Source organism: Paramormyrops kingsleyae, chromosome 6 (assembly GCF_048594095.1).
Source record: "Paramormyrops kingsleyae isolate MSU_618 chromosome 6, PKINGS_0.4, whole genome shotgun sequence".
NCBI classification, from domain to species: domain Eukaryota; kingdom Metazoa; phylum Chordata; class Actinopteri; order Osteoglossiformes; family Mormyridae; genus Paramormyrops; species Paramormyrops kingsleyae.
This window is the reverse complement of record NC_132802.1, coordinates 36,109,786-36,127,148: the sequence shown is the minus strand read 5'-3', so window position 1 is coordinate 36,127,148 and position 17,363 is coordinate 36,109,786. Positions and strand designations below refer to the sequence as shown.

At 42.8% G+C, this 17,363-nt stretch overlaps 1 protein-coding gene across 4 annotated transcripts; it reads right to left on the bottom strand.

Annotated features, from left to right (window-relative positions):
• Window positions 1-10: 10 nt before the first annotated feature.
• On the bottom strand, window positions 11-12,940 carry b3galt4 (UDP-Gal:betaGlcNAc beta 1,3-galactosyltransferase, polypeptide 4). Of its 4 annotated transcripts, none has more exons than XM_072713154.1 (4): window positions 12,856-12,912; window positions 7,740-7,873; window positions 7,510-7,651; window positions 11-5,490 (listed from the first exon to the last, which is right to left on the bottom strand). In XM_072713154.1, exon 4 carries the CDS (start codon window positions 5,336-5,338, stop codon window positions 4,250-4,252), a length of 1,089 nt encoding a protein of 362 aa, XP_072569255.1. In that variant the 5' UTR covers window positions 5,339-5,490; window positions 7,510-7,651; window positions 7,740-7,873; window positions 12,856-12,912; the 3' UTR covers window positions 11-4,249. The 4 variants fall into 4 exon arrangements, with proteins under 4 accessions (XP_072569255.1, XP_072569256.1, XP_072569254.1 ...); XM_072713155.1 differs by lacking the exon at window positions 7,740-7,873 and adding an exon at window positions 12,073-12,130 and having other exon boundaries at window positions 12,856-12,889; XM_072713153.1 differs by lacking the exon at window positions 7,740-7,873 and having other exon boundaries at window positions 12,856-12,940.
• Window positions 12,941-17,363: the final 4,423 nt, after the last annotated feature.

The following is a 17,363-nucleotide window of genomic DNA, read 5'->3' as shown; positions in this document are numbered from 1 at the left end:
TGTAAACAAGTTTTAGTTAAATTAGTTACTTTATTTGATGTGCCAGGGCAGCATATAACACACACAAAATACAAAATTACACTTTCTTGTAAATAACTTTATCCATTAATTGTATTGCAACCTGGAATATACAAAATCAGGGAATGATCTAGCGATTCTCAGAAATCTCGAAGTTTAAGCTCACACAGTTCAAATGAATTTCCAAATGACCAGGAAACAAGACTTTTATTTAGGACGCTTTGAATGAATACGGAACATGGTATGTGTTTGACATCCAAGCCAATGGTGACAGAGTCCTTCTTGATTACCCTTTAAAAAAATATTTTTTTTTAAACCCAGAATGGTTCACTGTTCATGAGGACATGCATCATCTTTCAAGTCTAGGAAGTTAGAATATTGCTAGTGTCAAACATTTTCCAGGATCTGTTGGTAATACTTGTTTTTCAGATACAATATTGAAAAAAGCTATGGAAATAACCATGGTAGCGAAAAGCCGTCATAAAAGCAATGCCACTGGTATATTTAGGGAAAAGCGTGTCTGTAGGGTAGTGCACAGTACAGTAAATGCAAGCACCTAGTGCTGGGTGGTATACTGGTTCATCCGATATACTGGTTTTAATTTCTAGTGCAGTATAAGTTTTTCATATATCGCCGTAGCATAGCTGCAATGACAGCTGTAACACTGCAATAGGCGGCTGTAACACTGCAATGACAGCTGTAACACTGCAATAGGCAGCCGTTTGCTGCTAGAACCGCTACATATGACTGTGCGGAGTGTATTGAGAGTGGACCCCTTATAACTGAGACTACCCTTCTTACAAACAGCTATACTTGATAACACAACAATTCAGAGCTGTCACCATTACTCAAGCTTAATTACTTGATTATTAAAAGGCATTGATTAAAATCTTCCTTCTCGATTACTCGGCAATATGGCGGAAGACAGCGCATGCAGAATGAGTGTCCAGATATGGTGGGAAAGCAACATTTGTGTGTAAGCACTTCACATTAAAACTGAATGGAAATGAGGTAGTGTGTCAGTACAGCAAAGCAGAACCTAAATATCACCACAGCAAGACTAAAGTGCAAATACATATTCAAAGAAGACATTCAGGTTTGACAATCTGACTTTAGCCATAGATATGTCCCATTTAGCCCCTCAGAGTAGCCTAGCTTGTCTTTGTCATCACCGACTTAAATTATTTTGATTATGATTCCTGTGACAGAACATTCGCTGCTAAAACGAAGGTTAGCCCTGTTGCCTAGCCACATCATTTTACAATATACCGTATATAACAACCAGTTATTTTTTGTTAAGGTATTTATGTGGTTTGAGTAGGATTGAATGATTCTAGAAAAAAATCACATTGAAATATTGTGATTCTGAAAACTAACTATATACCAAGAGAATCTGTCAAATAAGCTGGTGGTGCTGCTATGTTGTGCCAACATACAGAAATCACTTGCTTCTGCTCAATATTGTCACTATGGAATACAAAAATGTCTTTTTCTGACCAGTTCTTGTTCACTTTTCTCCTCCCATTCTTTGTTTAATTTCTCACAAAAGCTCCACACAGTCTTATGAATCAGTCGAACAGCAAGGATGAAAACGATTATCTTGTCTCGGAGGTTGCATACAATGCTCGTGCAAAAGCAGCGCTGGTAAACATTAGACTGATTGTTTTAAATGTGTACTAGGAAATGCTGAAAAGGAATCATCATTAGAACTGCAAAACTTTACAGGTTTGGTTTCCTATATTTTAGTGCAACTTATTCATGGTTTAAACCCAGCAGACAAATATTGTCCAAAAACATTGAACTTAAGTGGAATGCCTAAATTTACTGTATATGTGAAATATTTGTGCCAGTTGCAATTATGTATACATATTATATATAAATGAATACTCGATGAATCATCAAATTAATTGGTAGATTACTACTAATTATTGTAGTGTTGTACAAAAGTAACAACACTACAATAATTCGCCATGTATAACTGTTCAGCACAATAGTATTTACAGCCTGTGTCTGAAATTTTGGATTAGGTCTGCAATTAAATGCATATCCATAAAGCAAAATGCCGAATATTATCGATTTATGATGGTAATAATTACTAAAATAATAAGCATGTTGTTACCAAAGTAAATTACGGTAGTACCCAATAAAACATGTCTCTATCGAGCTGAATATATATTAATAATTTAATGAAACATGTCAGTTATGTTAACAAGTTAAATGTAAATGATTTTTCACCTTTTAAAAAACATCCGTAAGCAAATTTTATTGTTGTAAACACTAAACAATACTTGGACAATGCAATGAGACAGCATTTCATTTGGTATTTTTCAAATCTTTTGAACATACTTGGTTCAGTGGGCTTATACCCCTTTTTAAACTAAACAAACTCAGTCCTCTTAAAGTGGACCAACAAGAAAGGGACTCTTTGCATTCACTGTAAGTTCAATTTGAAAAAGGATTCAGGTTTATTTCTGGCCCACTTCAGTTTAGATTGATCCTCTTTCTTTTCACGCTTTTTTTTTTTTAACCAGCAGCCATTGTTGTTTTTTCAAGCATCCCAGTGCAATAGCATGCAATCTGTCTACGGAAAGCCTAGAGGGCAAAAATACGATGGCAAAAGTAAAAGAGAACCTCAGATACTTTATGTTCACAATGCACAGGGTAAGCGAACTACAATGCGTACTTGAAGCAAACCAAACTGAGACCACCTCCCGAGGTTCGTTTCATAGAGGTGTGTGCTCATATGTAGTATTCACATATGTGCAAAAACTGATGACTAATTGCACTGAGTTCATTTTATAGGCTGAATGGGACGAAGTGTGAAAACACTCTAACAGTGGTCTGTCTTGTGAGTACTTTTACAGCCATGGCTGTTTGTCGAGCATCCCAGTGCAATAGCATATGGTCTGTCTACCACAAGCCTTGGAGGCTGAAACACAACGGCCAAAGGCGACGTGAACCTGCAGTGTTTCAGAGGGTCTGAGTTTGTTTGGAGTATTCACATCTGTGTAAAACATGCCGACTCCATTTTGAGGATGGAAAGGGACCAAGTGTGAAAACACCCTACATAGATAATCCATTTTTGGTTACACCTACAAATATATGATGTCTGTCAAGCTGCAGAGTTGTTTGAAAGCATATGTCGGCATGTACCTTGTAAATACAAAGCATCCCATTGCATCTTACATGACAGGAAACTTCCTTTGACAGAATCAAAGTTCCTCGACCTAACATAGCCCTTCCAAAAAAACCAGAGCAGACATAGTCTACACTGGCATCTATTTTTAGCCTATTTCTTCAGTCACCAATGGCTTTGGCATATCTCAGCTTTTGATGAATAGATCTCACTTGTTATATCTTTCATTACAGAGAATGTGGGTCTGATTCTCACCATAAGTGCATATCTCCCCTGCTCTGTAATCACCTTGTATGCAACCTCAGATCAACTGATTCTCTTGATCTCACTGGGACATCTTTGTTTTGGTCACTAGATTTACAAGGAATTTATATTCATGTATGTACAGCTTACGTGGATGTATATATCCATTTATATGGATACTAAGCACATTCACACAGAGGTTACAAGCAATTTAGGAAGATCAATTATCTTCACTATGAAACACAGGGAGGAATTGCAGAAACGGAGTCTAAGTCACTGTTTCCCAGCCTGGTCCTCGGAGACCCCCAGATGGTCCACATTTTTGCTACCAGGGGCTGGGGGGGGGGGGGGGGGAAGCAAAAACGTGGGCTGTCTATGGGTCAACAAGGACCGGGTTGGCAAAACACTGGACTAAGTGACCATCAAACCTTGAGCCCCAAAGATGTGAGGTAACAACACTACCCACCGTTAAACATTATCAATATAAAGTGTAACTATTTTCACACATATGGGCCCTATTTCTGTTTACTTCAGTCTTCCAGTCTCAGTTGCTGCATGATTGTATGTTTTCACTCCACGGTGAACAGCAGATCTTCAGCCAGCCCTTAGTAGGCGTCGGGGAACCCGAGTTCGCAGATGCATTTTGATGCACGTGTCAAGCCTACAAAGGATAACGCATCATGCACTTTGCCAGTAACAAAAAATATACAGAAAGCAAAATGCAAACAAGTCTGCAAACAGTGTAGTGCTCTGTGAATTTTGCTTATTTCCCAAGTGTTCTCCCCTTTATTTTTCACGTTTCCTTCTATAGCTCCCCTTCCCCATCAATCCCTCGTCACAGTCATCCCACGGTCATTCCTCGCCTTCCCCCATCAGATCATTGAGCAAGGCTCTGATCTTGCAGATGCCCAAAGATGCCTTCAGACTAAGCCAAGAACAAGGAGGTGGGGACTGAACCTCAGTCCATAAGGCAACCATCTCTCTGGGGGAAGTGTGGTGCACGGATATCATGGCCTGGTAGCAGCAGCGGCTGTATGGCACACCGGGGCCCCCGGAGAACAGGGGACAGTGGGACGGGACGATGCCGGCCTTCATGGCAGACAGCCCCATAAAGACGTCCTCTGGGGGCAGGGGCAAGGGTATGGGGGAGGCGGCGCTGGCCTGGGAGATCTTTCTGGCGGCAGAGCGGGACAGCACATACGCGGTTCCGCTGCAGTAGTCAGGGAAGACCTCTGGGGTGTAGGCTGCGGCAGGCAGGTAGTGTCTGCTGGTGGGGTTGCGCTTGGGGGCCACCCGCATGTGAACGCGGCCCAGGTACAGCTCACTCTCCGCACTATGGCTCTTGTTCAGATAGCGCAGCAGGGTGCCAGGGTTGAACAGGACATCGTCATCCACCTTGGCAACATAAGGCGCCTGCTCGCAGAAGCGCTGGACCCAGCTGAGCATGGAGAGGGTTTTCAGAGTCAGGTTGGAGTAGGTGTCCAGGAACAGACCTTGTATAATGTCTCTGTGATCCTGGGCCTCTTCCTCAAGCCGCTGGGAGAGTACTGGGTCATTGGTCTGGCCCACCATGAAGAAAGTCATGACCCGCAGACCCCTTACCAGGGTCTCGCCCCCCCAGGAGTCCCGGATGGCCTGTCGAGCCTGTTGGTGATGGGGTGCGCTGATGACCATGGTGATGAGGAAGGGCTTGGCACGCTGGCAGACAAGTGGGCTGGGCATCAGGAGGTAATCATCAGGGGGGCTCTTCACAGTGCCGTAGGGATGCCCTACCCACGGCCCTACGGCCGCCTTATTCCTACCTAGGGCAACAGACCAGGACTCGATGGTATCCAGAAAGAGAATGGACAGGCTGCAGAGCAGCGCCATCAGGCAAACTACCATACTGCCCCTTCGCTTCCAAAGTGGGCCTCTGCAGCCCCAAGGCCCACGACGCACCATCCCAGCACAAGCATACGCGACTCCACACTCCCACTGGTGTAAAGCCTCTGCCGCCTTCTTATCAAGCCTCTCTCTAACTCTCTGCACTCTCCTCCCTCGTGCCAGTCGGCTCTCACTCTGTCTGGTCCCCTCAGGGTCATGTGTTCTGCACACTGCAAAAAAAAACAAAAAAAAAAAAAAAACAACATGGCTTATGTGTGACATGCAAATCCCACTCAAAATGCTAAAAATGTTCCCTTAAATTATGCAAGTGACTCTTCTGTTTTAATTTGCATTAAATGGTGGCACATCCTCCATACAGTTACACAGCAGATTTGGCTCCAAGTCTTACATAAAAATAATATTTGATGAAAATATGTATTTAGGATCCAACATAAAGTATATTTTAGAAAAAAAACATCACTCAAGTGATGCACTGACCTCATATATCATTCAAAATGTTTAAGAAAAACTTAAATTTCTCATACATTCAGAAATTGTTCAAAAAGTAAACACTTATTTACAGTGAAGCTGCAGCTATGGATAAAAATGGCCAAATTCCCAAAAAACTAGGGATTACAAATCCGAATACAGAAAAATGAGCAGAATGCGTTTCATTTTCTTTAGTTTGAGTTACAACAAGAACGTAAAAAATGCCATTTTGGATGAGGAAACCATTTGGTGATCATTTCTAAGATAGACCACAGTAACCTGAACTGAGATTGCAATCTCATATTTACCTACTCTTGCCTACTCAAATTTGCATATTCAGCACAAGGTTATTAAGTACAAGGGAAGCAGAATTTCAGTTAAAACAAGACGGCCATAATATTTGTAATACAAACAGGTTACAAAGCTCTTTTTAAGGTGTTTTCATTAGAATAAAAATGTAAAGATAAAAAAAAGATGAACTTTATTGATTTGACGGAAAAATTCTTGAGCATATAACAGAAAGGTACATAAACTGCAGACAAGCATATAGTGCAATTTAGATTTAAAAAAAACATTTTAGATGACTGATGATTTTTTCCTGTTCTTGACTAGACCAGCATAATTTTTTGCAAAAGACTTCACAAATAAAACCCTGTTCTGTAACTCAAGAGTACAGTAAATTTCTGTTAATCATGAGCATAGGCATGTTTCCTGGTGGGGTGGGGTGGGGTGGACCGGACCCCCCCCCACACACACACACACACGGGAAAAAGCTATTTACTCCCAAAAACCCAATTAGCAACTTCCCAGAGCCCCATTGTTGCATTACTTGAAATGCTGACCACAACAGACCTATATTATGGCATAGACAGCCTGGTCCAGGAGCAGATTCAGTGGTTATGTGATGACGCCCCTGACAGCCGCTATTACAGACTTCAAGAAAAAGACCAACCAAGTTTGTTTCGTAGGACAGTTTAACCATTTTATGATTTATTTTGAAACAACTTGAGCACTTACAGATACATATTAATAATGGAAAATTAACAGAAATGTCAGCTACATTACGCATGTTGCAAATGAAATATTAATTTGACATCTGTAATGCAACGTGACGGATCTTTTAGAAAACTATTTCATTCATCCTTACATGAACTCATACGTTCTCAGTGTCACCTTCCCATACGTCATTTCTATGCAAGATTAAGCAGTTCGTGGTGAAATCATGCGTGTAAAACGCCACTAATTATACGAGACGCGAATTTTTCAATACGATTATGCATCTCTACATAAATTGCATCATTATAGGCCTATTTAAAAATCTCGTATTACTATCTCATATGCTTCCAGGACGTTTTGATCTACATGCACTTTTTACAAGGACATCGCACTTAAAAACGCAGCCTACACTGTTTTATGTCTTTGTCATGGACACGTTTGCCGGTGTACTGACATGTTGACGATTCCTGTTCTGGCGAGATAGAAACGATTAGCTGTAAGTGTACGCGACATTGTCAGTTTAAATATTGAACATGTACTGAACGCTTACTTGTAAACATTTGAAAATATATACAAAGGTTTATCATAATTTATAGTGTCTAAAATATTTTCATTAGCATTTACTTAATAGTCCAGGGTGCATCTCCCTACCATGTGTCCCAAACTGCCGGGTATACATTACATAGTCACTGGCGAGCTTCACCAGAATAAGCCTGACCAGAAGATGGATGGATGGAAGGAAGGATTTCATATCTCGCACAAACCTTATTTCCAATGGCGAGGCCTCCTTCACAATCTCGTTCAGATGAGTGGCATTCCTACATTCGTTTTTAATGGCTGCAGTCGGATAACGGGGAACATTCAGTGACATCCGCTGACTCACTGCGCTGCACCTGCTGGCGCCATCTACAGGACATGTTAGAGCAATTCATATTACTGTCGGTTTCCAGGCGTCTTAAATCCAGAACTGACAGCGGTGTTTCCAATTACCTACATTCTACGCATGTTGAAGCTGCAAACTTAAAAACGAAGCTGACGTTGGCTTCTTATTCGCAGCTCCCGAATCATTCGCTTCTTATTCGCAGTATCTTATTCCGCGGCTGTAGTTAGGTTCTTATTCGCAGAACTCTTTATAGCCAGTATGTAAACATACCGGAATCGTTTGGGGTTCGGTGCAAACAGTGAACACAGATGAACACAATGAAAACAGGAACGAAGAACTGTTCAGTGCAAACATAAGAGTACAATGGGATTAAACAAACAAATACATAAATATATACATACACTAAAGTAAAAAAAAAATTGCACACCACGGGTTTGTACCACTTTTCATAAACTGCAGATTTTTTATTGTTAAGCATTGGAAAGTTGAGCGAACAACTACAAATTAAAACGTAAGTCAAATAAAACAAGTTTCCTTTATAATATGGAAAGAGTAAGTAACAGTGCCTGTCTGACGTCCTGTTAACTGGTGGTGTGATGATGGCACAGTCAAGTTCTACACTGTAAAAAAAATCCCGTTGTTTTTACGGAAAAAAACTGGCAGCTGTGGTTACCAGAATTATTCTGTAAAAAATACTGTACACATGTAAACAACTTTACAGAAACATCTATAAATTGTACTGGATTTCAATGTAAAACAACCACCAACTACATGTAAAGTTTACTTGGTTTCAGTGTAGAATAAACAACGATTAGATGTAAATTATACTGAAAGAACTGGTACAACAGCAGAATGGCCCTGCTAAATTAACAGAAAGAAGACGTTGAATCTACAAATTAACTATGTAAAATGTTACAGTTGTGGTATGTGAAATAGACAGACTGTTTTATAAAGCTGTTTATATTCTTAACGAATTTTTTTACAGAATTACTCTGGTAACCACAGCTGCCAGCACTTTCTTGCCGAGGTAACACGCTCTTTATTAGTAGTCCTGAAAAGAACTACATCAGGCACCCAAAGAGCACCGAACCAATTATACACAGGAAACACGAGGTTGTCAGACGCTCAACTGTTAGTTGCATACACGGTGGGAGATTTACGGACGCTAAATTACACATGAGGATCGGACAGGGTACACATAAGACACAGGTAAACACACGCGACAATAAGGAAATATAACCATTAGCAATAACAACAACAATACAAGGGCTATTTACAAATGCGCGCGGGGCATGCTGGGACATGAGCCCCGCCGGTGCTGCAGTATTTTTTATCACCTCAGTGGAAAAATACCTTCTTATCAATGGACCAGAGGTGTTGCCATGAGGTGAAGTTCTGACGGTAGCCCCGAATGTGCCGTCAAAAGCTGTCTGACAAACCAGAAAATCCTGAGTTGTGTGGACTATTTCTTGTTGGTTCGAAACGCACGTAGCAAAAAGCAAGTGTTGATATATCATTTAAAGTTTTACTGTTTCTCATCTGTAAAGCATAGAATATTAATTTGTAAAATGTAACACGGTTATCTTTCAGTATAAACAAAGTTGACCTGATTAAAAAAATATTATTTTCACACTGTTATGGTGTATTTTTAACTGTATTGTACTGGTTTTTATATTACAGTTTGTTTACGTTTTACTACAGTAGTTTGTTAACTACCAAAAAAATATTTTTTAAAACATATTTTTACTGAAAAATTAAGTTTTTTGTTAAGCATTTTACAAAATCTTAATGTCAAATATACGCTGCTCTTTTGTTTTTCCTTTTGCAGTTTTTTTATGTCGTTATTTTACAGAATTTCTCAGTTAATTTCACGGACATTTTTTACAGTGTAGGCTGTCATTTAAAATTACATCCCATGAAACAGAGCAGTATTTAATGTACCTTGTAGAAATGGCTTGGATTTTCTCTGCTATTATAACTGCTAGAGGTTGTCACTTCGATGAATCAAAGATATGACATTTTCTAGCTAATAAAGGTACTCAAATGGTAAACATACTGTAAATTTATTTGAAAGAATATTGAGTGTATTTTTAGTAAATGTTAAGCGAGTAACATGTAAATGTAGAAAATTTCAGTGTGTGCAAAAACTTTTGACTGGTAGTGTACATACATACATAGAGAAAAATACAATGCATATTGGAACAACTGCAGATTGCACTTGATAGTGATAATGATAGTGAACTATGCAAAAGTGGGACATTTCCTCAAACCTTTTTTTTCTATTAGCTGCATGTCTTCATGCATTATTTAAGAGTTAAATGGGATAAAACAGAGAGGCACCTCTCACTTCTTGATGTGCTAGTTCAGGTAAAGTGGGACAGCTCTTCTGCAAAAGTGGGACAGTGATTTATGGTAAAGAGGAAACATATACTTTAATTGTACAAATCAATATTTTATTGACCAAGAAAACAAACCATTAATAAATTCATTGTAACCTTTTGTTCATAATATCCAAGTACTTCAAAACAGCAATTGTTGGTCGCAACAACCAGTTTGCCACCAATGAAAACGTATTATCTTTTTATCGTATCATGATCTGCCTAGAAACAGGTCAAAATTGGTTGATCATGATCGACGAGTTGTGCACACTCAATCTATGGTATTTATATGTAAAAACATATCCCATTTTATCTGAGTAGTACTGTCCTACTTTTTCGATCACCTTCAGTAAAAGTGAGGCAGCACTAAATGGTCAGATTACTCAGGCATAATGTGATTTTTCTTTTGTGACAGAAACTGGCAGCATAGCCCGGTAGGCCAATTGTAGGCTAGGCGAATGTGATGCACATATTACATAGTAGGTACGTCCATGTAAGGAAACACTGAAGTTAGCCTGGCCCAGATTGGTTTTGTACCTAAACAGCTGGAAACATGGCATTTTAAGCAATTAATTTGAATATGAAGCCACATCTCCAGTTGGGTTTGGGGGTCTTATTCATCTTGGGCCAAGCAAATGTGAAATACATAGTACATAACAGGTGCACGTCTGTTAGGAAACACTGAAAGTAACCTGGGCCAGAGGTTATTGTCAGGTTTATAACCACTGTCAACATGTATGTTGAAGCAATTGTGCACATTGATGTGAATAAAAATCCATGGTTCTAATAGGGATTTGAAGGTCTTATTCATCTTAGGGCAGGCAAATATGAAATGCATGGTACATAGCAGGAACACCACTGTTAGGAAACAGTGAACCTGGGCCAAGATGAATAAGACAAATTCCCTGTTTTTCAGAACTGGTTTCAGACAAAACCAATCCAAGCCAGGCTCAGTGTTTCCTTATATGGGCATACTTGTTATGTACTATGCATTTCAAATTTGCCTGCTCCAAGATGAATCAGACCCACAAATCCAACTGTAAATGTGGATTCTTATTCAAATGAATGTGTACAATTGTTCACCATGCCATGCTGCCAGTTCACCGTCACGAAAGAAAAATCACATTATGTCAGAGTTATCCGACCATTAACATTACAGGGAGATTTGTGAAAAACACGTGAAATAAACGTGTTACTACGGAAGTCTGTAGAGGACATGCATAAACTTTTTTTTCTTTCTTTTCGTTATCTCGAGATCACGACTTATTTTCTCGTGATCTCGACATAACCAAAGTCGTTATCTCGAGATCACAACATATTTTTTTACGCCGACATCTTTCAAACGTCACCCGGCAACCATGGAGACGTCCCGGACTCTCCAGTTGGTTGGTAATGAAACTGACATTACCAAGGCTACTATATCATTTCAGGCTACTATAATTTCTCCGACGGTATAACTACAAATTTCTGAACCTCCTTCTCAAATGACGAACACTAATATGACAATTTTCTAGCACCGACAGACAGTGTCATTTCCTCGTATCCATGATTCTGTGCAATATATCTCGACTTTTTCCCCACAGTTTTAAATCTAACTTTTTTTTCAATTAACAAGTGCAATATAGCCACTATAAAAGTGTATTGCACCAATATCACTTTTCCTGTAACAACTTCCTGTAACTGAGGTATACAACCTCAACCTTAAAAAAGGTAGTAGACCAGTGGCCCGTACTACGAAGCGGGGTTACTGGCTTATCGGGGTAACTTGTCGGATTTACAGGCCACAGGTGTCTCCAACTCCGGTCCTGGAGAGCTACTAATCAGTAGGTTTTGTTCTGTCGAAAAATACTACCTATCGAGACGTGCTATCGAGCCTTTCTGCGCATGTGTAGTTCCACCGTTTTGGGATTAGGGTTAGGTTTTAGGGGTTAGGGTTAGGGTAAGGGTTTTAGGGGTTTTGGGGGGTTAGGGTAAGAGTTAGGGTTAGGGCTATCTATTAGCACTACGGTAGCATTTTTCGACAAGGCAGCATACAGTATATCGACAGAACAGGTTTCCTATCCTACCTGGCTTCTGATGAGCCACACTACTTCTCAGGTGGCTGCCCATCGCGAACAGCTTGCTCTACAAAGAGCAAGTTGAGGGAGGCGTAAAAATAATATCCCCACGGGGATCAGTAAAGTATAAAGTATCAATTAAATACCAGGAGCAGGTGTGGCTCATCAGAAGCCAGGTAGGATAGAAAACGTACTGAACAGTAGCTCTCCAGGACCGGAGTTGGAGACCTCTGTAGTTGACAAACTCAAATTTCCAGAAAAAAACCTCAAATATCGCACTAAAATGTTTTTATGTTTTTTGAGGTGGTTTTTTGCGAGTAAAAAGAACTTCGCAAAACCGCAAAATTAGAATTTGTGAATTAGTAGATACAATAGCTGTTATTCTATTAGGCTACACGTTTGCTCATTTCACATCCTCTTTCCCTATCCATGTTTTCAACGCGTACATAAGAACAGGATTATTTTAACCGCAGTCATTAACACCGGTTTTGTAACGTAAATCCCCGTTTAAATGTATCTTAATCTAGGGGGATGACAAACGACTCCCGTTACTAAAAACGCAGCCTGCTTCAGCCACACAATCGTGTCTAATACGAACTATGGAATTGTGAGTTTGTGCTCTCCAAAGACCATTGTGATCTGATAATTTCTTTGGTAACATTACTGTTTTTGTTGGACCCACGTTCATGATTTTAGTAGCCTAATTTTATCAAATGTTTCATTTAGCCTAACATTTCTATGCAGCTAAAGCGAGTAACGCAGGCAAACGGAAACATCCGTATTTAAACGAACCTGTAGGAGAAATTTTCGGCTGCTTCTTCCGCGTAGATGCTGTGCAAAAGATATAACGAAAAGTGTAGCGGCAGTGACCTACAAGAAATCAATGCGCACGACACGAGGGGCGCAACCCGTGGGAGGAGTAAAAAAAAAAGAAGGTTTAAATAGTTCAGACCTTTTCTTAGTGTTCCGGCATGTGTGTGTTTGAGTTTAAGCGCATTTTCCCCTACATTGTGAACCGAACTGAAAATTTGCAGAAACCCTTTTATTGAAAGTATGGTGGTAGCCTGCTATACGTTTATTTGGTCCTTCTCACGAACATGAAAATCCTTAGATGAAAAACGAAATGTTACAGTCAGAGGCGATCCTAGGGTCTGTTGGGGCCCCAAGCAAAAATTCACTGGGGACCCCCCCCTCTAACCAGTTTTTGTTATCATTTTAAATAAATGATCGCCATCTAGTGGCTTGGGGGCCCCAAGCAGCTGCCTGCCCTGCCTGCTGACAAGATTTGCCTCTGGTTACAGTGAAATACAGTGTTTGTGTTTTGTGCAGAGCAATTAACATTACTGGAACATATTGGCTATATTAAAATAATAGACGTAATTTATAGCTCTAATTTAATGATCTCTCAACCATTTTCCCAAAATAGGCATTACCATTGCAGTTTTAAGATCGAATAGGCCTAACACAGAACCAGATTACATATTATAAACCTTTTGTCACGATCCGCTCCGTTCGATCCCGATGTGTGCCACGCCCAGGGGCGGATTAACGCACAGGCTAGATATGGCTTAAGCCTAGGGGCCCCACGTGTGCCAGCCTGCAAGGGGGCCCCCATTGGCGCGGAGCGGGGCTGGGTTGGGGGGCCCACAGACTACTGTAGCCTAGGGGCCTCCGTACACCTTAATCCACCCCTGGCCACGCCCACCTCATTACCTCGTGTGATTCCCTGATTGTTCTCACCTGTTGCTCGTTACCAGTAGCTTGTCTTTTGTATTTAGTCCTTGTCTCAGTCTGTCTACCCAGATCCGTCATTATATTGTTATGGTGTTGTTCCCAGTGTGCGTTAATAAACCCCGTTTGCCCGTCTCACTGGCTGGACTCTCCTGCTTCACCGCTCGCCCGCCGGCTACCGTGACAGAATGACGGATCTCGTGAAAAGCACAAAGCGGCAGACCGAGCACCACCGGTGTACTGGCGTTCCCAGCCAGAAGTCGAGGAGGACCCCGTAGCCCTGGAGTTGGCTAACCAGGGCGCTGACCTCCTTAGCAAGGACCGCCCAGCTGGGCAGGAATACCCGCTGACTAAAGCCCGGAAATGTCTCCGTCGCCTGCAGCGCCGGCTCACCGAGTGACGGGAGGAGCAGCAGGAAGAAACTCCATCGCTCTTCCTGGGAGCCTGCTCTCTCCTCCCTGCCTGGGATGACACCGCCGCTGCCTGCCTATAGCCAGCTTCCACGGCGAGCAGCCGCCTCCATTGGAGGCTTATTTTTATCGGCCGGAGCGTCTGGGGCATGGCGGCATGGGGCATGGCGGTAAGAGACGCTATACCCCGGGTCTCTAAAGCCCTTAAAGGGGCAGCGCCTAGTCGCTTGGCTCCCCTCCTGACGCCCGTTCCGGACCTGCCTGCTCCGGACCCGCCCGCGGCACCGCCTGTCCTGCCTAACCCGCCTGTCCTGCCTGCAGTCCCTGCAGCTGACACCGCTCTGCCTGCGGCACCGCCCGAGGTGACTGCGGCTGCGCCCCCTGCTGGCCGCGTGATGGTGGCGCCCGCCGAGGCACCCCCTGCTGGCCGCGTGATGGCGGCGCCCGCCGAGGCGCCCCCTGCTGGCCGCACGCCTGAAGCGCCTACCAAGGCGCCCCCTCCTGATCTGCCTGTCTCGCCTGATCTGCCTGTCTCGCCTGTCCTGCCGGCGCCTGATCTGCCTGTCTCGCCTGTCCTGCCGGCGCCTGATCTGCCTGTCTCGCCTGTCCTGCCCGCGCCTGATCTGCCTGTCTCTCCAGACCTGCCCGTCCTGTCCGTCCTGCCCTGCTCGTCCATGGATGAGGTGGCACCACCGGTCGCCTCACCAGGAGAAGACTCCCGTTCCCCTGTCTGGCCGGGAACAACGGCCTGGTGGACCCCGCCTGTCAGTGTCCCGTAAGGGACGGGGCCACAGACGTCGGGCCCAGTTCCCGCTCGCCCTCGCTCGCCTTGCTTGGGGCTCCGGAGTTGCCAGCTGCGCCTCCGGCTCGTGGTCGGCGGTTGCCTCCGGGTCCCCCCACGGTGCCTCGGTGTCAGTCCTCGGTCCCGCCTCCGGCGCCTTGTCGGTCGCATCCGGGCCCTCCTGCTTCGGCGGGCTGTCGGACGGCGTCTCCGCCGGCTCCGGCTGCGCTGTCGCCTGCTGCGGCTTCCCCCTCCTGCCCGCCTCCGCTGCTGTTCCCTCCTCCTCCCTTCATGCACCCTCCGTCTCTCCCTCGTCCTGTCCCCTCGGCCCCTGTATGGTTCCCTCCGGCTCCCTTCTTCCTCACCTGCGGCCCCTCCGGCCGCCGCCCGTCGCCTGTCTGAGCTCCCTCGGGCTTCGCTCCTCCCTCCTTGTCCTTTCGTCCCGCCTGTCTCTGCCCCTTGTCCCTCTGTTCCGCCTCTGTTCACCCCTGGCCCCTTTGTGTCGCCTGTGGGTGTTCCTTCTGTGCCCCCTGTGTCTCCCTTCCTGGTTTGTCTTTCTGCGTTTCCTGTTCTTTGTCGCGTCCTGTCTTTCGGTTGGTCTTTGTTCCAGTTCTGTGTCTCGGTCCTGTTTCCCTGGTCTCGTTGATGGTTTTGTTCTTGTTTTCCAGGTCCTGTTTCCGCGGTTTGGTCTCCTTTGTCGCCTCCCTTTGGGGCGCGCCCGGAGTGCGCGCCTTTGGGGGGGGGGGGGGGGGGGGGGGGTTTTATGTCACGATCCCCTCCGTTCGATCTCGATGTGTGCCACGCCCACCTCGTTACCTCGTGTGATTCCCTGGTTGTTCTCACCTGTGGCTCGTTACCAGTAGCTTATCTTTTGTATTTAGTCCTTGTCTCAGTCTGTCTACCCAGATCCGTCATTGTATTGTTATGGTGTTGTTCCCAGTGTGCGTTAATAAACCCCGTTTGCCCGTCTCACCGGCTGGGCTCTCCTGCTTCACCGCGCGCCCGCCGGCTACCGTGACGCCTTTCAACTTTACTGAAAAATGTAGGCATACGTTAATTCTTCAACTGTTTTGTATCGTCAGTTATATTCCCACAAGTGGTAGCCTACCTAGACGTTTGGCTGCTGTTAGCACTTTGTTCGTCACTTCCAGTATATATTTTCTGCCACAGTTCTTGAATCAGAAAATGTTTCTTTGTGAAACTTTTGGGCAAAAGACTTTCTGAGCCTGGATTTTTGTGAAAATTGCCATGGTCATTGGCAGTGGGGGGGAGGTAATCCACTACAGATTACTACTCTCTCAATTTGTCATCAAATTACTTTACTGAGTACTTTCTGGAAAAAAAAATATTACTAATTATTGTTCTTTTAAACTATACTTTCTAAAACCCCCATGAGTCCACAAAATGGAAAATGCCGATTTAACATCTTGTCTTTTCTGTACTTTAGTATTAATTGACCACTTTTCCAAAAGGGCGAAATGCAAAATATAATAAAATTCTTAACCTTTGATTTGAAGTTCAGTTTTTGAACATTTCTGAAAATCCACATTCTTGGGAGAGCGTAACAGTGTAACAAATAATAAATATATAATTTATGTAAAACGCAGATATTCAGCAGACATTTTTTACATTGTAGCACACTGTCTCATTGGATACTTTAACCCTTGTGTTGCTTGTGCCTTCCCATGCTCCTGTCCTCCCGTTTCAATCCCCTGTGTTTCTAGCCTTTGTTTTCCAGTTTAATGAAACCCCGTTTGTTTCACCACCATTCCTGCTCCTGAGTCCTTCATCCCTTGTCTCATGACAATAAATGTATAATTTTGAAATGTACGTGATATATAATGTATGGAACATAATTACGAAGTAGTAACTGTAATGTGTTTTAAAAAATTTAAATATCACACTGTTACACTACTTTGCTACAATGAAATTAGATTACAGAATCACGTTACACTGTAACACACTACCCCCCAACAGTGGTCATTGGACACTGTCATGTTGTACAAAACTGCTCTTGAGGGTCAAGTTCACATTTTTCTGTAGTTGTAGTTTTATTGTAGCACGTTATTTGAAAAAAAAATACCCAAATGAATCTAAAATGTTTTGATACAACTACCTTTATGAAGATGTCCAATTGCTCAGAGATATTTAAAGTTTTAAATTCATTTTAACCTGCAATTGGCCAAATTTCTTTACTTAATGTAACCCTGTACCATGAAGTTTCACTACTAAGAAGTGTGAATGCAAGTTAACTTTGAAACTTTTTAGTAAGGTTTTAATTATGTTTGGTGTAAACAACTTCTCAGATTCATTTCACTTAAAATTTAAAGGCAGCCTGAATACTAACTTTATAAAGTTGAAACAGTTTTGTTACAGTG